At 34.2% G+C, this 22,518-nt stretch overlaps 1 protein-coding gene across 11 annotated transcripts in view; it reads left to right on the top strand.

Annotated features, from left to right (window-relative positions):
- LOC113511994 (protein Fe65 homolog) overlaps positions 1-22,518 on the top strand; it is a 102,649-nt gene that overhangs the window by 32,561 nt on the left and 47,570 nt on the right. The window contains exons 1-2 of one of the 11 annotated variants that reach the window (XM_052893739.1): positions 1,898-2,187; positions 15,459-15,638. The exons of 2 other annotated variants lie outside the window; for them this stretch is intronic. In XM_052893739.1, the coding sequence (XP_052749699.1) occupies positions 15,617-15,638 (22 nt within the window). In that variant the 5' untranslated portion in view covers positions 1,898-2,187; positions 15,459-15,616. Of the gene's footprint in view, positions 1-1,897; positions 2,235-15,432; positions 15,639-22,518 lie in introns of those variants that run through there. 8 more of the 11 variants (XM_052893745.1, XM_052893741.1, XM_052893746.1 and 5 more) reach the window with 8 other exon arrangements.

Genomic DNA, 22,518 nt, shown 5'->3' with positions numbered 1-22,518 from the left:
TTGGATTGGCGATTATTTTCGAATAAGGTCGATTTTTAAATCGATATAAAACTTCATTTGATAAATCGATTCATAAAAAATTCTTTAACGAGTTTGTATTTTTAATATGTATTTAAATCCAATTATAGAAAATGGACTCAGTAATTATTCATATTTTATCATATTTTATAAGTTTGTTTTTACAATCACCTATATATATATAAAATAAATTTTAGAATAATTATATATATATATATATATATATATATATATATATATATATATATATATATATATATATATATATATATATATATATGACTAAATATATATATACATGCCTACTCTGTACCCTATAAAAATTATAAGGTATGGAAACAGTACTGCCATATCTTACCCTTCATAACATATACACAGACATAATAATCATATATATATAAATATATAATAATATGGATTATATTGGTGAGAATTTATCTTTCAGTATTTAAATACAATTTATCTTTACGCCTTCCAACAAGAGCATAGACAGTGGTATTCGACATTATTGATGGCTCTAGCACTTAGTATTCGGAGCACTCGTTTTACCAAAATTTATTTTTGCTAAAAGCTGAACATTCATTCAATATTGGATTTTGAACTTTGTACAGAATGGAATAAAAATCGTTTTCGTGTAATGGTTGTCTGTCCGTTAAATATATTGTCAGAAATATTTGTACTCAGGTACATTTTAAGTGAATAACGTTTAAAGTAATGTATTTGAAGCATAACATAGTATTTAAATCACATTATGTACATAGCTAAGTTGTTAAACTCATAAAATAACTTATAATCAAGTAATTATGCCTATTGCCGTATGGTCCCGGCATAGAGTAAGCCACCCCTTCCTTTCTCGTGGGTGTCGTAAGAGGCGACTATGGGCGGTCGAGATATGGGCAGCAGCGTCCCTCTTAAAACATTTTTAAAGCCTAACTGCGGTTGCCAACCCAATACCACCCTACCAAGCTTGGCAACTACTGTCAAAAACCACCAAAGAGAGACTTATGTTCTGCATGAACATAAGCCTCCCTTTGGGGGGTTTTGCCAGTAGGACTAGAATAAGAGATGCTTACTAAAGTACAGTAATATATACAGTATACTATATTATGTTCATGATACTGTCACAGTATAGGGAATTACTGTGGTACTGCTCATGTCTATAGGCGACGGTTACCACTTTCCATCAGGTGGGCCGTCAGCTTGTTTGCCATTCTAAGTTGCATAAAAAAACTTACAGATTGACTGCATAGAAATAAAAAAACAATCGGTATAGTATTTAAGCACATCACTAGTTATATCGGTGATCTTTTGTCGTCACTAACCTATATTGTCTATGTATAAAAAAGAAAAAAATAACCTGTGTTCTTTATTATTGTAACCTTTTATTGTTAGATGTTGTTTAATATAAAAATACGTATTAAAAATTGTTGCCAGATCAGCATTTCATTTATCAGATAAGAAATTAGGTATTTAGTTGTTCCATTCTAGGATGGAACAACTGGTTTTGTCACAATTAAAATTGTTTTTTTTTTTTTGGGAACGCAATCTTAGATCATATAAATTTTGATATAAACTAAAAAGAAAGTTAAAACAAGATATGTTATTTCATATTTAAATTTCAATAAATTTAAATATGGAACAGTACTTTAATTAAAATACTAATTTACGTTGTTAAGGCAACAATTTATTTATTGGAATCGTTAGAACAATTCCAAAACAATTTATTTACGCGTTTCAGTTTCAGCTCATGGAGCGTACATTACAAACCACAATAGCACCTCATGAAAGCAATAAAGAACCATCTTGTCTGTACAGACCTTAACAATAGGGCGGGCGCCCCACCCACCGGTCCCACTCCCCGCCCAACCACAGTCTACACTCGGCTTTACGTCGCGGTACACGCGTGCTGTCGAAGCCTCGGTGTATAATTAAAAAAAAAACATTGAATCCTCCTCTGTGCGAGACGTGTTCGAAATTTGAAATCGAATTGTGTATATATATTTTTTTAAATTCATTAGTGTTGTGACTGCGGCGTAGAGTAAATATATCGATTAATTTCTAACGTTTTAAAGGTTAATCGGGTTACTGCGTATGTTTTCGCATTAATGTTGCGTGAATGAGGATTTATTTTGGGATACGTCGTGCGGTTTCCGTATATTGGTAATAAGGGTGAGGATGTGAGAATTACGTCGTTTAATTAGATGTTTATTTCCAAGGTCGTATTTGAATAACTTATTGCATCACAATTAAATATGCATTTCAAATTTCGTTTTTATACATTTTTCTTTTCAAATAGGTAGTAACCGAAAACTACTGTTTATTGTTTATTTGTAATGTTTAAATGACAGTTTTGTTTTATAATAGCACCTTTTGTTTTTTTTTTATATAAGCGAATAAACAAAGAAAATCAATAGGACAAATGCAACAATTTTTTTATCATTAACGACTTCAAGTATTGAAATATTTGTATATTTATTATAACATTACTAATTGTTTTAATAATTTATTCAATCAATATTATTACTTTTTAAAGTTTTTTTTTGCATACATAATTATGGCAAAATATGTGGACTTATATCTATTGTTAACATCTATATACTTACCATGTAAATAAGTATTTATTCATTGGTTCAGACACAGATGTTTAAACTGATCCAAATGTACAAATGAATTCGTACATACTTTTACCGTAATTTCCAGTGCTGAGTTTGTAACAATCATGGTTATGCAATGAAATTATTATTATTCAGAATAGTAGCAAAATTAAAATTAGACCAACATAAAAGTAAACCTGACTATTGAAAAAGAATTGACAAAATTGGTTCTAAATTTTTAAAGAAAGAAATAGCATACAAGAAAATACAATATATGCGTATTTAGACTTCTATTTGACATATAGCTTGAAGTCGTTTAAAAATTTGATGTTGCTTTAAAACTATAAATTATTTACGTTTTTTTTTTTATACAACTTAGAATGGCAAACAAGCTGACGGCCCACCTGATGGAAAGTGGTAACCGTCGCCTATAGACATGAGCAGTACCATCGACATAACAGAGTATACTGTTTCGCCCATGATACCCCCCATGCGTTGCCATTCCTGAGGGCTCAGGTGTTATTCCTCTGTACCCTGTAAATTACGTGGTTTTCATCATATTGATCACAATTCGTTTATTCTACGACTAAGTGACAAATAATATAAAAAAAAATAGATATAAATATTTTTTTTTATAATTAGCTGAATTGATGTGCAACAAATGAGAATAAAACAAAAACAGTCCCCTAGGTGGAATTTTTAAATAATTATAATAATTAACCCGGGATTAAACTGTGATTAAGAACGCCGAGTTCCGCGTTGCGACGGCCACTGACCCTCGTCTGTATTATTAGGGCTATTATACGCCTGTGACGACCATTTTTATGTTTATCAAATGTAAAATTGCTGTTTGAAAAATATTTGATCAATTTTCTTGTCAATAGTTTAGCGCTTTATCAAAATCGTAATTTTTATGATTGATCATGACGCAATTAAATTTCTTATGCATGCTGTATATAAATATAATTCACTAGCTTTTTCTTGCGATTTTGCCAGCATGAATCACTGTATAAAGTATTCTAGGTGTTAAGATGTAATCTACCTGTGTACTAAATTTCATGATATTCATAAAAATATCATTAAAAACTTTCCGATTTATGATATTGGTAGGATTTAAAAATTAAATATTTTCGTAATATTTGTATCTAACTTAATAACTATTTGAATTTTAAAAATCTTGATAGATATTTATTTGACATTTTCTCATGTTACAAAAGTTGCGGATTCGATGTTTGTACAATACAAACTTTTACTATATGTGATAAATTAGATATTTGGTCGTACTTCTATTATACATATTTGTTAAAAAATATATTTAAGTAAGTCCAATTTATTGAAGTTTGAAATAAGATTTGTGTTCGATGTGTCTTGGCTCTGTTATTATTATTATTAAAAAATTCAATATAAAATATTAAATTAAAAAGAAATTCACATTACAACTTTAATCACCTATAACATCCTTTTATATTTTTTTTATATCGACAAATTACAAAACGCATTTTTGCAAATCACTATTTTATTCATAGACTAACTTACCTATGAAAACCACTTTCTACGGTTTCATAGATTAAGAATAGCAACGGATTTTATTGAAACACTTCTGGTACAATAGTGAAAATTGTCTCAACCCAGTGTTGCCGCCTCACTTAACCCATAAAAACATAAAGAAAATGATGGATTACATAAAATAAAGCTAGTGAAACACTAAATGGGTTGTGCGTGATTGATCACAGTGCGTCCCGGCCTCATTTTGGGGCAACGCGCGACCGTTGCCCCCGTAAACCGCGGTTTATGGATCGCCCCTCAATATTATGTACCTTGTAAACAATGTTGTTTTTGAACTGAATAAGAAAATACGAGTACTTATGGTTTATATAGAGGTGGGAATTAACCAGATCATATCGAAGTAAACTATGATAATTTACCTGGGTTGTCTCAACTTTTTGAACACGTTACACCGGCATTTTTTTAAGTTAATCCATTACAAACAAAAAAATTACATCTCTCCTCTTTATAATGTTAATTTAAATTTAAATGACAATAACCCTATTCCTCCGTGTGGTCCCGGCATAGAATGAACCACTTCCTTTCCCGTGGGTATCGTAAGAGGCGATTAAGGGAAGTTAGTGGCTGAGGGATGGGCAGCAGTGTTCCTTTTAAAACACCACCAAAGTCCAACTGCAGTTGCCAACCCGTCTGCCAAGCGTGGCAACTACGGGCAAAACCCTCCAATACTAATAGGCCTATGTCCAACAGTGGACAGTTAACGGCTGATATGATGATGCAACCTTTTCATATTTTAATTTGAACAGGCTGTAAGGATATTTGTTACTCTCAAAATAATCATTCCAATCGTTTTGTCGGTGAACGGTCTTATCCCAACTAGTTTGGAACAACATCTCAGACGGTTGGGATTCCGAGGCGGCTTACTCCCGGGGAAGATGCAGAAAGCGGTGCTCTTAGATACTGCCCGCATTGTACGCCGGTTTCTCTCCCTGGGGCCCTGAACCCGGGCCGACTGTGCTTCTGCCGGGGTTTAGTTTGCCATCTCCTCTCCTTAGGAGGGGATATGTGAATTTTTGTAAAAATTTAAATAATAATAATAACATTAAAACAAAAAATGTTTGTCTAGTCGACTGTTACGACATTATGGGGATTAAAAGAAATAGTGACACAGTATGTTTTTTATTTTTACATATCGTATTCTCAGCATACATATTTGGCAATTACATTAAGTCGAACGTTCCAAATAATAAGTTAGTATACACACCAATAAGCCAAAGCAAAATGGATAAAAAAAACAACAAGATAGGGCAACGAACTCACATAATAACGAGACACATATGAAAAATAAATTTATTGCTGTCTCACTTACTCTTGGGTTCTTATTTCTATGATTCCTTTTTATTTTTGCTAGTTATTGTCGTTGGCATTTGCTGAAATAACAGAAGTCATATGTTTAGTTAAATATAAGTTTTCCTCACGAACTAGATGCATACATACATATCTGTCACGCCTGTCTCCCATTAGGGTAGGCAGAAACAATGGAACGCCAAATGCTTCGATTCAAACAAACCTCTTTCGCTTCTTCCACATTCATGAATCTTTTCATACACGCTCGCCGGTTACGGGCACTTTTAATTTGGCCCTTCTCCAGCACGTCGCCTATTTGGTCGACATACGTCCGTCTAGGGCGGCCCCTACCGACATCTCCATTCATTCTTGCTCGATAAATCTCTTTCGTAATTCTTCTTTCATCCATCCTCTCCAAATGACCAAACCAACGCAACATTCCTTTTTCGATTTTTGTCACTACATCGTCTTTCAGTCTACTCTACTACTCCTCACGAACTAAGTTCATTCTATAAGCTATTTATGAAGTATTTAACTTCATAACCGGGATATATTTTTTGGAGTCAAAACTCTTAACCAGTTAAAAGTACTATTGTCTAGCAAAGTCAGTCAAAAGTACTTCTGACCGTATGCTTTAGTCCATAATACTTTTGACTACAATAACAGTTAAAAGTACCTAACCGAACCAAACCTGACCGGGGGGGGAAAGGGATTGTTAGCAATGGAGTTTGACAACCGCATTGCTAGCAATATGCCTTATTAGGTCGACCTCCACGTGGTTCCCCCTGGAAACCATTGTAAACAATTCTTGTTGAATTCGTTACGATGGGCTAACTGACCTGCTTCATCCTCACCTATCATCCTTCACTGGTGCCCCGCCGGTGTATACCGATAGCGCGGGTGGGGTTACCATTCCATTATCATCCATTAAAAAAAAAAACAAATCTGACCGCAAATTTGCAGTCAAAAGTACTAATAACCAATAATTTTCAGTCAAACCACTTTTGACCAAGCTGTTCAGTTAAAAGTATTTTTGACTGATTTTGCTAGTCAATAGTACTTTTGACTAGTTAAGAGTTTTGACTGCAACATATTCGCTGACCGGGATACAAATTAGTAGCTTGTATTCTTCTTCGCTGCGGTCGTCAACCTGCTTGCCAAGCGTGGCAACTTTTATAACCTTTTAATATATGATTCTTTAGATTGATATAATTTTTAATAAAAGAAACACTAAACATTAAATGGAACAAACCGTAAAGCATTAGTGAAAACCGCATTCAAAGTGGTGAAGCCGTTTCTGAGATTAGCGTGCACAAACGTACAGACTAACAGGCAATAATTCTAATAATTATTGTTTTGGGTTCTATTATGTTCATAAAGCTCCCTTATAATATATATATATATATATATATATATATATATATATATATATATATATATATATATATATATATATATATATATATATATATATATATATATATATATATATATATCTTCTAGATCTTTACAGACAGCGACCATTTACGATTTTATTATATGTATTGTTAATTGATAAATTATAATAATATACCAGAGGGAGACTTTGTACAAGAGTCGATTGCATGGGTACCTCTGTCCCATTCGTGTTTCTACCGTGAAGCAGTTATGTTTGCATGGCTGTGTTTCGGTTTGAAGGGTGGGATATGGCGTGAATTTACAAGGTACAAAGGAATTCTGAGTCCTCAGGAATGGCAACGCATGGGGAGTATCATGGGCGAAACAGTATACTCTGTTATGTCCATGGTACTGCTCATGTCTATAGGCGACGGTTACCACTTTCCATCAGGTGGGCTGTTTTCTTGTTTGCCATTCTAAGTTGTATAAAAAAAAATGTAATTTTTTGCGTACAGTGAATTATAAATAAATAAATAATGGTTTCCGTTTTTAATGTAGTGTGTAAACTATGTAAATAACATCCTTGTGTGTGTTGTGCAGGATTCTCTGTCTAATCAATTATTTAGTACAAACGTAATCTAACCTTCGCGCACGTTGACCTTTTCAGTAAACTGTTTATGAAATAACATGTGTTATTCAATTACTAGTTTAAACTTTTATATGTTTTAATAAATGTTATGTATTATATATATATATATATATATATATATATATATATATATATATATATATATATATATATATATATATATATTGATGGGTGAAAATGGTATGGTAACCCCGCCTGCGCTAACGGGATACGCTGGCGGAGCACCAGTGAAGGGTGATAGATGAGAATGGAAACAGGCCAGTTAGCCCATCATGATGAATTCATCAGGTATTAATCATGATAGTTGCCAGGGGAAACCGCGAGGATGTCGATCTGGTTGGGTGTATTGCTAGCAATGGGGTTCTCAGTGTACTCTCTCAGTCTCAGTTTAGTAAATTTAAAAATTATATAAAGATTTCTTTAAAGTACGAATAAACACGTGCAAAATGTAAAATTATTTGCAACTAGCTTTTATGTGACCGGGATATGTCCTTTCTCATCCCATATAGTACTTGTATATTAAATTACATAGTGATTGGTAAAGCCGTTAAGACGCTATAAGGTAACAAACAGACAAACTCACTTTCACATTTGCAATATCAAAGTAAGGATTCGTACAAATGCGACATCGTATTGCAGCAAACGACCTTCGAAACCCACCGGTGAATGACGCCTATAAGCGATGATGATGCACTGACCTTACGTTACGTGGATCATTAAAACAAAATAAAATTGCTAATGATATTATGAATATCAAGGTCAATCGATGCTCGATCATTTCTTAATTATAAATCTTATTAGTATCTAATAATTGTAACCTGGGAGGCAAGGGATTGTTAGTAATGGAGACTGAGAATCCCATTGCTAGCAATATACTCAACCAGGTCGACCTCCTCGCGGTTCTCCCTGGAAACTATCATGATTAATTCCTGATGAATTCATCATGATGGGCTAACTGGCCTGTTTTCATTCTCATCTATCACCCTTCACTGGTGCTCCGCTAGCGTATCCCGTTAGCGCAGGCGGGGTTACCATACCATTTACAACCATAAAAAAAAAATCATTGTAACCCTGCCTTTTATTTCTTTCACTTTTGCCTGTCAGTTCCCTACGAGTATTTCAGTATACCTTATTTCTTTATTCTTTAAAAAAAAAAACATTTAATTTTAAATAGTAAAGTATAAAGGCGAGCTTCTCTAATAAGAGATTTCTTCCAGCGAACCTTTTCATGTGAATTAAATTGGTTTTTAAAACTAAAAATGTGTATGTATGTATGTATATATGTTTGTATATGATAATATTTATATAATAGTGCGCCACCTACCCTTTGTCTTTTTCTCGATGTCCTCTAACCAAAGGTTGTATGGAAGAGATTGCTTAGCGATAAGGCCGCCTTTTGTATCACTTCTCATTAATATTTACTGTATTTGTTATTTCTCTTTTTACTTGGAGCAAAAAAGTGTAAATAAATAAATAAATAAAAATAAAAATAGGCAGTCATACGATTTGTGGATATTGTATAAACATATTTGTAAGATAGGTATATAAAAAGAATAACAAACTACATATTTAAATTACTTATTCGTATTATAAGTTTATTGTAATATTTTTCAATTTTTAAATATATTTTTTAAGCTATAATTAGTTAAATGATTTTTTTTCTACACTAAACATTCTTTGAGTTTTTTCGCCCCTTCCGAAAATTAGTTGGGAAAGAATGCCATAAATGTTAAACCTTATTATTTTAAATTTTAATAAATAAATAAGCGAAGAAAATAATTTTAATATTTATTAAAAATATTTTTCTCAATTTTTAGCACTTGATATGGAATGCCATTTATTTATATGGTTATTTACATTATTTTATAAAAATAATAGAAGTAACATTTAAAATCGTAGTAATTTTGAACAGAATAAAAAAATAAATAAAAGAATACATACACAAAACAAAAAGGAAAGTATATAAAAGAGCTAACATAATTTTATGTGAGTGTTCCACAGTAACACAAAATGGTCACAACTCAGTTTAATGCTTTGCCCTCTAAAAGAGCAAAGCACTGATATTCTAAAATAAATATTGATATTTCAAATAGTAATACCTTCTACTTTTTACTCTTTGACTTTTGACGTGCAATAAAAAATATTTTAACAAACAATAGAGGTCCAAGCACCGCTCCCTGAGGCACACCCACGTCTCACTAAACAAATGACAGTTGACTCAAGACTTGTGAACTTTAACCGTTTAGTTTATTTTTAGTTTTAGATATACATTTCGTTCAAAGGATAGAATAACAACAATAATTCATACAACATTAAATAACAACAGTGATATAAAAGTTCAAAACAAACTCAAGTCTATATAGTTGTTTTGAAACTAAATAAGAAAAGAAGATAAATTATGAATTTTAATATACAAATATATACATAATAAAGTTTGTTATTTAATAATAATTTGTAATATTAATTAATATTAACTATTAAACTCATTATTAGTTAATTTTTATTAATTATTATTAATTCTAATTGATATTATATACTGATGAATAATTTTAAATATGAATGAATGAGTATACTGTATTTGCATTATACAATATAGGGAATATGCAAGACAATTAATAAATATAACGATACAGTTGTATGAGTACAGTGAGGCGGTCTTATTGCTGAGAGCAATCTTTTCAAGGCAACCTTAGGGTAATGGACTAATTGTTGTACAAGTAGGTATAATAATATTGTATAATTAAAAATTTGTTTACAAGCAAATATGTTTTCGTAACTTAAATTTTAGTTTTTCACTATAGAGAAATAATAAAAACGATAATGGAATTTAATGGTCGAGAGATAGATAGCAGCGTCCCTTTTAAAACATTACCAAAGCCTAATTGCGATTGTTAAATCGTTTGCTAAGCATGGCAACTACTGGTAAAACCCTCCAAGGGTCTATGTTTAGCAATGGACAGTTAACGCTAGTATCTCATCATCCTATTGAAATACACTTCAACTACTTTATGTACTTCAATAGTATAAGAAACTAAAAGTTAAATCAGAAATCTATTTAGATTTCACAAAAACATCATAAAAAATATAAATAAAACAATAACGAACTTAAAACTTTCATTATTAGAAGTCGATTAAAAAAAATATCGAAAATGTAAACAAAAAATATTTAATTCCAATTTCGAATAATTTAAAACTTTTATTGGCGTGAACAAAAAAAAAACAACGAATGAACAGTTTTGAAAAAAAAAACACAATTACAAAGCGAGTGAATCCTACGCACGTACATGAATTGTTTGCGGCCAGTTTCATTTGTTCCACGGTTGACTTCACTACACCAGTACAGCACGTGCGTATAATTCCAAGTCGCTAAGACGCTCCGGGGAAGTGGAAACTGTACAATTACGAACAAACGTACTTACATAATGGCATTATGCGATATCCACCATAGAACATTGTTACACAACATCCGATCAGGACGGAATTCGGAAATTGCTGTGGCGTCTGAAGGGAAAACCTTATAACGCGTTTAAGCGCGAAGGAAGGATACATTAATATTGTTCTCAAAATAATTACATAATAATAAACTACCTGTTTTGATATATATTCTCTGATTTTGTACTTACGATTTAGATTATAATGTATTTTATAGGACACAATGGAATAGGACAGAATAGGACGGGAAAGGATTTTTTTTATTCAACTTAGAATGGCAAACAAGCTGACGGCCCACCTGATGGAAAATGGTAACCGTCGCCTATAGACATGAGCAATACCATGGACATAACAGAGTATACTGTTTCACCCATGATACCCCCATGCGTTGCCATTCCTGAGGACTCAGGTGTACCTCCTTACCCAGTAAATACACGCCATTCACGCCAAGGAAGGAACAGGATTGCATATTTGCAAAGTAACTTACGACATAATGATAATTGGTTTTTTATTTCTACTTTTGGACATAAGCAGACTGACTTACGGTCGGGTTAATTATTCGTTTGTATATATATTCAATCATAATGTCTGAGATGATGATGATGATGATATATTTGTATTAATGATTTTTGTAACAGATAGTATGTGTTTATAAAATGGCAGAAGATGATTGATGATTAATATGAAACTTAGCGGGATTAAACAAAATAAGTCAAATTAAATGACCAGTATTTTATTTGTTTATTATTTATATGTTTTTGTACATTCACTTATAATATAGATATTAGGTTATATCAAAATGTACACAGGCGGACTTATTTATCAGTATTTATTTCATTTTGTCACGATTTAAGAAATTTCATAGCATAAATCTATTTAAGCACCATCATTTGTCAACAGTGTTGCCAGATTGTGTATTTTTTATTTTGCTGTTTTGGATAAAAATATGTCTTTTGGAGAAAAGTAATTAATAGTTGGAGAAATTTATGTAGAAAAGTGAAATTACTGTAGAGAATTTTGGATAATTTAATTGAAAATGTTCATATTTTATTGATTGCAGTAAGATAATTTTATTATCAGAACATGCATTTTCAGAAGGAAAGGAGCTTTATTTCTTTTTTATCGTAGTGGTAAACTATAGTGAAACTAGATGACAGTTTCGGTACTAGTGTAAGAAATACAAGCAATATAATTTTGAACATTTTGAACAAAAAAAAAAAATTGAAATTCGACGGGAAATAAAAAACGCATCGGGCAACATTATTTGCTAGTTCTTCGGTCAGTTTAGTACGGTAATGTTACGCAAAACCGGTAATAATAGTAATCCCATAATAACTGCTTGCTTTCCTATAAAATTATTTCAATCCGCGATGCGCGTCACTGTCGAAACAGTTGTGTCATAGTTTCTACACCATTGTCGTTTATATTGACTAAGAAGTAAATTATCGCTAATTATAACTAGTTTACTCACTCGACACGCCTCGGCGAGCGTTTATGAATCATATTAAATACTTGCGAGCTATAAAATGGAACCTTGACCGACTGTATTCACAATAAAGCAGTCATAGTTTATAAACGATACTGGTTAGTTGATTAGAATTATTTTGTTTAGTTCCGCTACAATTAGTATGTGTGCGACTGGCAACACTCGAATATTTACTACTATTATTGTTACCAGAAATTCTATAACTTCCATATTAGTTATCAATCTCCGACTGTCATTCCGTCCACGCACGTTTTTACACACATAACAGGAAAATATTTATTAATCCCTGACCATAGATAGTACAGAATATTATTTTATTTATATCTTCAATTAATACTGAAATACCTATTAGAGGGAGACTTTGTACAAAAGTCGATTGCTTGGGTACCTCTGTCCCATTCGTGTTTCTACCGTGAAGCAGTTGTGTTTGCTGGCTGTGTTTCGGTCTGAAGGGTGGGATATGATGTAAATTTACAGGGTACAGAGGATTAAAACCTGAGTCCTCAGGAATGGCAACGCATGGGGAGTATCATGGGCGAAACAGTATACTCTGTTATGTCCATGCTACTGCTCATGTCTATAGGTGACGGTTACCACTTTCCATCAGGTGGGTGGTCAGCTTGTTTGCCATTCTAAGTTGTATAAAAAAAACCTACATATATGTCGCGAACATGCAGGCCAATTATCTATAAACATACACTATGCGATCATTTCGTTGGTGATTCATCACCGTCATCATCTCAGCCGTTAAGTGTCCACTGCTGAACATAGGCTTCCCCTATGAAGAGGAGTTTTACCAGTAGTCACGCTTGGCAAGTGGGTTGGCAACCGCAATTAGGCTTTGATGTTTTAAGAGGTACGCTGCTGCCCATCTTTCGATCATTAAATTCCCTTAGTCGCTTCTTATGACTTCTACGGAAAAGGAAGGGTTTTTTTTTTATGGGTGAAAATGGTATGGTAACCCGCCTGCGCTAACGGGATACGCTGGCAGAGCACTAGTGAAGGGTGATAGATGAGAATGAAAACAGGCCAGTTAGCCCATCATGATGAATTCATCAGGAATTAACCATGATAGTTTCCAGGGGGAACCGCGAGGAGTTTGACCTTGTTGGGTATATTGCTAGCAATGAGATTCTCAGTCTCCATTATTAACAACCCTTTTAGTTTTGATGTTATGAGGGATCAGATAAACATACAGTTAATCGCTCTGTAGAGGCAATGGCAATTTCATTGTAGTTCAGCTGCAATAAAAATTGCTGTCAGGTTGACCTCCACGTGGTTCCTCCTGGTACTCACCGTGCTGATTTCCAAGTATTCATCACGACAGGCTAACTAAGCCACCTTTGCATTCCCACCTATCATCCCTCACTGGTGCTCCGCCAGCGTATACTGTTAGCGCCTTCGGGATTACCATTCCATTATAATCTTCTAAGAAAGAACTCTCTGTAAGGAGAACACTGTATTTGTTTGAGATTTGAGACTAGAACAAATTCACTTTCAAGATTGCATTTTAAATTAACAATTTAGTCTAAATAATCAAAATGTAGAGTAAAAATGGAAACTAATTAACTCTAATTGTGTACGTTCTCTCAATTCGCATCTCAATATGAAAGCGAAAACAAAGACTTTGCAGTTGTGTAAAAAAATTGCTTTCATTTCCTTTTGTAGGTAATTGTGTTTTGTTTCTCAAGCGTTTGTCTGCTTTGAATTTCAATGATAGGACGGACATACATTACATTATATTAGATATTAGTGGTCCGGCCCGGCTTCGCACGGTTTAATAGAACTTTTGAAAATAATATTTATTTATTTATTTACACTTTATTGCACCATTTATTGAATAGTAAATACATTTAACTGTAACGTGAAATGATACAAAAGGCGGCCTTATCGCTAATCAATCTCTTCCAGACAACCTTTGGGTAGAGGACATAGAGAAAAGAAAGAAAAACAAAGGGTAGGTGGCGCATTATTATATATAAACAAATATATACGCATTAAAAAATAGGTACATTGACAGAACAGTAAAAAACGCGGGAAATAGACTAATGTTGCCACACACAAAAATACAAACGCAACAATTACCTACGTTTTTTTTTTAATAATAAAAACATTAACATAAATAAAGTCGCAGTAATAATAATACTAATGTGAAATTATACAGTTCGTTGGTCAATAAGTTAACTACCTTGGTAAGGACGATCTGGTTATAACAGAAGGTCAATGGCCAGTAGGGCTCGTTAATAGGTATGGCGTTATTTTAACTGTATTAGTCAACAAGAATTACAAAATTGAATATTTTTAAATTGCGCGTTATGACAGTATACATTTATATTTATCTTATCTATTATTGTGCATTACTTCGGTCAGTTCAAACTGGTAATAATAAGCAGAGTCAACTCCCTATGTAAAAAAAACCATTAAACCTCTCGATAGATACGTTTTCGTTCGCGGATGCATAATAAATATTATAATATAACACATAGAATGACTATATATATATATATATATATATATATATATATATATATATATATATATATATATATATGATGAATTGATACATTTAATATTATTAGTGATCGTCCAGTGGTCGAAGTTCGACCATTTCATATATTGTAATAAATGAATTTATTATGGTTATGTGTGACATTCAGTAAGACTATAGACAAATAATGTGAAGGACAAACAATATTAATCTATTCACAATTTGACCAGAGACTTTAACAATAAACAATAAAAGTATGTAATTATGCGTGTGTGTGTGTCGAATACATGGTAGTGTGTGTGTTTGTGTGTATTTTTTTATTTGATAGATAGACAGATCTATCTATCTATCTAGTGTGTGTGTTTGTGTGTATTTTTTTTTATTTAACGTATATTTTATGCATAATTAAAAAAATATTAGCATTCTGCACTTCTTCTCTGTATAAAATATAAGTGTGCCAAATTTCACACTCTTCTGTCTGCGCAATTTACGTAAAAAGAGGTACAAAGTTTTTGTTTCACATATTAATATATAGTGTTATTATTTTATTCTATTATATAGATAAATATAAGTGTTGAACATTTGTGTGATTTATAAAACGACCAACAAACACTTAGTAGTGATACTACGCAAGTGAAATGTGATAGAAAGTGTGTTTAGTGTTCGCACTGCTATGTGATTTGTTCGTCCGTCTGGTGCAACCATATCTCGGATACATCATGGGGCTGCATAAACGCGAAAGTGAGTATACAAAATTTTATGGTCTATATTTTAAAATTGATGTTAAATCCTCCCGCGCACGCCCAGGCTTTTGAATGAGCTCGCTGCCAATGTTTTCCCTACATACTATATTTTTGTTCATTTCAGTCGTTAACAGTCCACTGCTGAACTTCCTTCCTCGTAAGGGGAGTTTTGCTATTACTTGCCACGATTGGCAGGCGTATTGGCAACCGCAGTTAGGCTTTAGAGATGTTTTAAGAGGAACGCTGCTGCCTATCTCTTATCCATACTTGGTCGTCTCTTATGACACCCACAGTCCATTCTATGCCGGGACCACATATACCTTATATTATTATTATTATGCACGAATATATAGCTTAAATATAGAATATAGATTACGATAATAGAATATAAAAAAAAAAACAAAAGATAAACAAAAACATTGATTTTGTTTTGTGATTAAACCAGTTATTTTATAGCTGGCTGGAAAAGACTGCATGAATTCATTGCACCGACAAGAGGGTACATTTAAATGAAAAGAAGAAGTATATATATATATATATATATATATATATATATATATATATATATATATATATATATATATATATATATATATATATATATATATATTACGTATACTCAATTCAGTAGCAGTTATAAATCAACAATTAGTTAAATACTCTGACGGTTACGTCGGCTCCCGCCAAATTATCCTCATACGAAACAATGGAGTTATTAATGTAATTACTCTGTCGGAAATGCCCATTCGGAAGGAAGTCGGTAGGAATACGCCATAAAATTAAATTATGGCTATGATATGAGTGCAGAATTACTCTATGTACCTACTCATAAACATAATCATAATGTAAACAATGTTTTCGTATGTTTTTTTTTTTCACTCACCACCTTTTTTTTTTAAATGGGTGATAATGTAATGGTAAACTCGCCTGCGCTATCGGTATACGCTGGCGGACCACCAGTGAGGGGTGATAGGTGACGATGAAAGCAGGTCAGTTAGCCCATCGTGATTAATTCCACTAGAATTAACCACGATGGTTTCCAGGGGTAACCGCGTGGAGGTCGACCTGATAGGTGATAATAATAATAATAAAAGGGGGGAAAGGGATTGTTAGTAATGGAGACTGAGAATCCCATTGCTAACAATATACCCAACCAGGTCGACCTCCTCGCGGTACCCCCTGGAAACTATCATGGTTAACTCCTGATGAATTCATCATGATGGGCTAACTGGCCTGTTTTCATTCTCATCTATCACCCTTCACTGGTGCTCCGCCAGCGTATCCCGTTAGCGCAGGCGGGGTTACCATACCATTTTCACCAATAAAATAAAAAAAAAAAAAACTTTTACGATAGACAAGTCATACAAATCGCTATCCACAAATCGTGTATGAAGCCTCATTTTTGTTTTAATCCTTAGCAATGTGGATGTAGCGAATTTATATTGCGAGAGATTATAATATTTGGCAACAATTTCCAACGTTGCCCGCCTGAATACACCCAATCGTTATACAATACTACTTTAGTATGTACATAAGGAATTACGTTGGAATTATTTTGTAAGGAGGCCAAAAACCGCGCGCGGTTATGCGAATGTATTTGTGGGAAGAAATTACGCATAATAATGAAGTTACAAGGTACGGAGGCAATACATTAGTCCTCAAGAATGGTAACTCTTGTTTAGTACCATAGGCGTCACAGTGTATACTGTGACGCTTATGGTCCTGCTCTTGTATATAGGTGACAGTTAGATTTTCATCCGCAACAAACAGCTTTAAAAAGGTAGAATTAAAATGGGATTAACATATGTGCGAAAAAGTCAAAAAGAAATGCGAAAATATGTGATTAATCGACGACATAATCATGCATATTTATTATGCTACTAAGAATGGCAAACAAGTTGATGGCGTCACAGTATATTCTGTGATGCCCAACGTAGTCATCATGCGGTGCCATTTTTGAAAACTATAGTCTTACGCCTTCATACCTTATAATTTCAGTTCTATATCCCACCCTTTAAACCAAAACACAGCCATGGAAACAGAATTGCTTTATAGCAGAAACACGAGTGGGACAGAGGTACCCAAGCAGACGACTTTTGTACGAAGTCTCAGATAAGATTGTAGATCTTACATTGTATTTTAAAAAGTTCAAACGAATTGAGCGCTTCCTTTTATTAGAAGTCGAAGTTAATACTACATGGAGGTACAAACTGTAATGACTCTACCAGTCACGCGTAAACGCGTGTATTGACGATGACAAACGCACTTGAAATTTGTCGCACTCATCGTTCATTAGATTAAAATAAACATAGAACTGTTGATAACATCACTACGACAATGTACTTAAATATTTATTTATTACACGGGTACACGTGTACCAAACTTCGAGTCTGATACTCGAACGAAAGAAACGTTAGATAAACATTAGTAACGTAACGAGTTTTTAGTATTCGAGTATTTTGGTTATCGTTAAAAAAAAAAAACTATTTCGTGACTCGAATTTGACGACTCGGACAAGTATAAGTAAGTATTATTCGAGTACTTTATTAGGCTCGTGTACTTTTCGATCATTTCTTTCAATTTATAAAGATAATAAATATTCACAATTTTATATACATTTCTTTATTAAAAAAATTATGAAACAGAAGTAGAAAACTTTAGGATAAACACGCAATTAGTATTCGAGTACCTTAAAAACTCGAAACTTGTATTCGAATATCGAGTATCCGATATTTGAGCCAGTACTCGAATCAGCTTGACCACATCACTAATACATACATACTAAAACATGTTGCACAGCGGATTTCGAGTATGAAAGTTCATAGATTCTGTCATTAAATCATCTCGTCGTAATGACGTGAAAGTGCGGTTAAGTGCACTTTAAACAGCTTTAGTTGGTACTTTGTCATATGGGATTTTTTTTGTGTTAATTTGTCAATCAAATTAGTCATTGTTGTAAAACTCCATAAATTTTTATCCTACTTTAAAATCATCATCATCATCATGCCATCATCAGGCCTCCCCCATAAGGAACGTCTTTGACTTCTTACAGTCTTATGTCTAGATGAAGTGACGACTTCTTGAAGTCGTGACTCCATATAGTGAGGGATCGTTCTACACCACATGAAAATGCTTTTTTATAAATCTATAAAGAAAACTTTCCATAACATTGCTTGGGTGCCTCTGTTCTTCTCGTGTTTCTGCCATGAGACAACTATATTACCATGGCTATTTGGTCTGATGGGTCGAAGGGTAACTATTGCCTATAAAAATTAACAGCACTATGGACCTCAAGAATATACTGTGGCGTCCACGGTACACCTTATGTGTTGTCGTTTCTTAGTGCTAAGGTGTTAGAGGCATAAGAACGTTCTTACTCTGTAGTTATACTACCATACGTTGTCTTTAAATTCAAGGGGAAAAGCATTGTTAGTTATAGAGTCTGACAGCTATATTGCGGGGGGAAAGGGATTGTTAGTAATGGAGACTGAAAATCCCATTGCTAGCGATATACCCAACCAGGTCGACCTCTTCGTGGTTCCCCCTGGAAACTATCATGATTAATTCAAGATGAATTCATCATGATGGGCTAACTGGCCTGTTTTCATTCTCATCTATCACCTTTCACTGGTGCTCCGCCAGCGTATCCCGTTAGCGCAGGCGGAGATACCATTCCATTTTCATCCAATAAAAAAACAGCTATATTGCTAACTATATATTTTATCAGTTCGACATCCACGCGATTTTCCCTAGAAATCATTATGGTTAATTTGTAATATTCGCTCTGTCTTGCATTTATCCTCATACCATCAGTCACTGGTACCCCATTAGCTTATATGGATGACGCAGGCGAGGTTACCATTCCATTTTCACCCATTAAAAAAGTTATTTATGTAATTAACGAAACTATTATTGCACTATTTACATGTTAACGATTAATCACTAAACCGTATGTCAGGGGGGAAAGGGATTGTCAGTAATGGGGTCTAACATTGCCATTTGCCATTTCTAGCAATATACCTTATCAAGTCGACTTCCACGCGGTTCCCCCTGGAAACTATCGTGAACAATTCTTGTTGAATTCGTCACGATGGGCTAACTGACCTGCTTTATCCTCACTTATTATCTCTCACTGGTGCCCCGCCAGCGTATACCGTTAGCGCAGGCGGGGTCATCATTCCAATATTATCCATTAAAAAAACCGTATGTCCATTAGGTTATGACAAATCACTATAATCACACTCATCTGGTTACCAATCAGAGCTCGTGACGTCACGGAGCCACGGTAGGGCTGCCTCTATCGATTTTGTGCCGACCTTCAGACAGCGTGACCTGCTAGTCGAATACAGGACTTTTAAAAGACGTTGCTGCCATAATGTACACGTAGGGGCCGAATTGTTCCTCTATCGGACCGACTTCAAAAAGAAGTTGCTCAATTTGGTTGTAGTTATTTTTTTATTTTTATTACCTCATAACTCGGCCAGTTATATAATGGTTTGATTTTTTTTTAACTGAAAGGATGTACTTATAGATTGGTCTCATATTCCGATTTGTAATAATAATGTATCGTATCACAATCCCATTATCCGCATGTGCAGAAAATATAACAATGTATGCAAGGAGCTTGATATCTTCCAACAATCCTTGCAATGTTACATTAAGGCTGCCAATTTGTTACTTTAAATGTATAGCCGTCATTCTTTTAATGTATATAATATCGAATGTTATGCAGAGCAGTTGTTGGAGTGCAAATTTAATGCTGTTATATGTAATATTTATTTTATTAATGTAATAATTTGTAATCTGTTGCGTTATTATAAATAAATATAAATATTTATCAAAATTAACCTGTGTGCTTGTAATGATTTCAACAAAAATTCATTACTTTACTCGTAAAATGGAAATAAAAAAAACTTCTTTTTTTTTAACTCGATTTGGTTGTATTTTTTTTTTATATTTGTTCCGTCAGTTGTAAACCGATTTGGGAAATTGTTTGTTTATCTAAAATAATATATTTACAGATGAATAAATACCATAGAAATTTTATCAATTTAATCTCATTAAGTTCAGGAGTTTAGTTTTCTAATCAAAATAACTGGTATTGCCACGTTTGAAGTCGGTTTTTTGTAAAACACAATCTTAATTGTAACTGCCGACGCTAGAAGTGTGATTGCTTGGTCACCTCTGTCCCATTCGTGTTTCTACCGTGAAGTAGTTGTGTGTTGCGTGGCTGTGTTTCGGTTTGAAGGGTGGGATATGGCAGTGAATTAGCATGGGGGGTATCATGGGCGAAACAGTATACTCTGTTATGTCCATAGTACTGCTCATATACGTAGGCGATGGTTACTATTTTCCATCAGGTCGGCCGGTCGGCTTGTTTGCCGTTCTAAGTTGTACGAGGTCTGTCCGGAAAGTTCGTATAAAAGTGTTCTGGAATGCGAGAAAGAGGAGTGGGGAGGCCAGGTAAGCGCAGGACCCCTTCCTTATGTCCCTAACAATGCTTCAGTTCTGGTCTGACCGCCGTGCGGTGCGAACTGGCTTGTCACGCCATCTGTGAAGTTACCTCTTAACGAAACCCCGTCGGCATGGAGCCCGCTTCCGTTGAAGAGCAGCGCGTCGTAATCAAGTTTCTCTCGAAACTCGGCAAGAATGGCCGTGAAATTTTTGCCGATCTCAGAACAGTTTATGGGGATGATGCTGTGAAGGAACCAACCGTCCACAAGTGGCTAAAAAGATTCAGAGAGGGCCGAGACAATGTTGATTGTTTTTTTCGATGTTCGGGGGATTGTCCATCAAGAATTCGTCCCTCCAGGCCAGACAGTTGATGGAAAATTCTACGTCGATGTGCTCAGACGCCTCAAAGCTCGTGTGGCACGAGTTCGTCCAGAATTGGCGCGAGAGGGGCGTTGGATTCTTCACCACGACAATGCCCCTGCCCACACCTCTCTTGTTGTCCGTGAGTTTTTGAGTAAAAATTCCATTACGGTGACCGAACACCCCCCCTATTCGCCGGATTTGGCCCCGTGTGACTTCTTCTTGTTCCCAAAAACCAAATTGGTACTTCGGGGGCGGCATTTGGGGGACATAAATGAGATAAAAAAAGCTACGACGGGGCAGCTGAGAAACCTACAACCAGAGGACTTTCAAGGAGCCTTCTCACAGTGGAAACGGCGTTGGCACAAGTGCATTATGTCACAGGGGGAGTACTTTAAAGGGGATAAAATTGATTTACCTGAATAATTGTAAAATAAAATTTTTAAAAAACTTTTATACGTACTTTCCGGACAAACCTCGTATAAAAAGTGTTATTGAAAGGTTTTTTGTGTTGTTACTGACTTATGGGATACTTTCGCTGTTTTTCTTTTTTAATATTGTATTTCCATGTTGTAACAATATTTGTACATGAATGAATGAATGAGTAAACTTTATTTGCATTATACTCGTACAATATAGGAAATAAGCAAGACAATTTACAAACACAACGATACAATTGTATAAGTACAGTAAGGCGGCCTTATTGCTGAAAGCAATCTTCTCAAGACAACCTTAAGGTAAAGGACTAATTGTTGTACAAGTAGGTATGATAGTACTGTATAATTAAAAAAGTATCTTTTGCAATATTATGCTGTCTGAGTGTCTAGAGTGAAAGTGTCTGAGTGTCTAGTGTCTGAGTGTCTAGTGTCTAAGTGTCTAGTGTCTGAGTGTCTAGTGTCTGAGTGTCTAGTGTCTGAGTATCTGAGTGTCTAGTGTCTGAGTGTCTGAGTGTCTAGTGTCTGAGTGTCTAGTGTCTAGTGTCGGAGTGTTTAGTGTCTGAGTGTCTAGTGTCTGAGTGTCTAGTGTCTGAGTGTCTAGTGTCTGAGTGTCTAGTGTCTGAGTGT

The sequence above is a fragment of the Galleria mellonella genome, unplaced genomic scaffold, assembly GCF_026898425.1.
Source record: "Galleria mellonella isolate WM207_F2 unplaced genomic scaffold, CSIRO_AGI_GalMel_v1 utg184, whole genome shotgun sequence".
Classification (NCBI taxonomy): Eukaryota; Metazoa; Arthropoda; class Insecta; order Lepidoptera; family Pyralidae; genus Galleria; species Galleria mellonella.
This window is presented reverse-complemented; position numbering and strand designations above follow the sequence as displayed.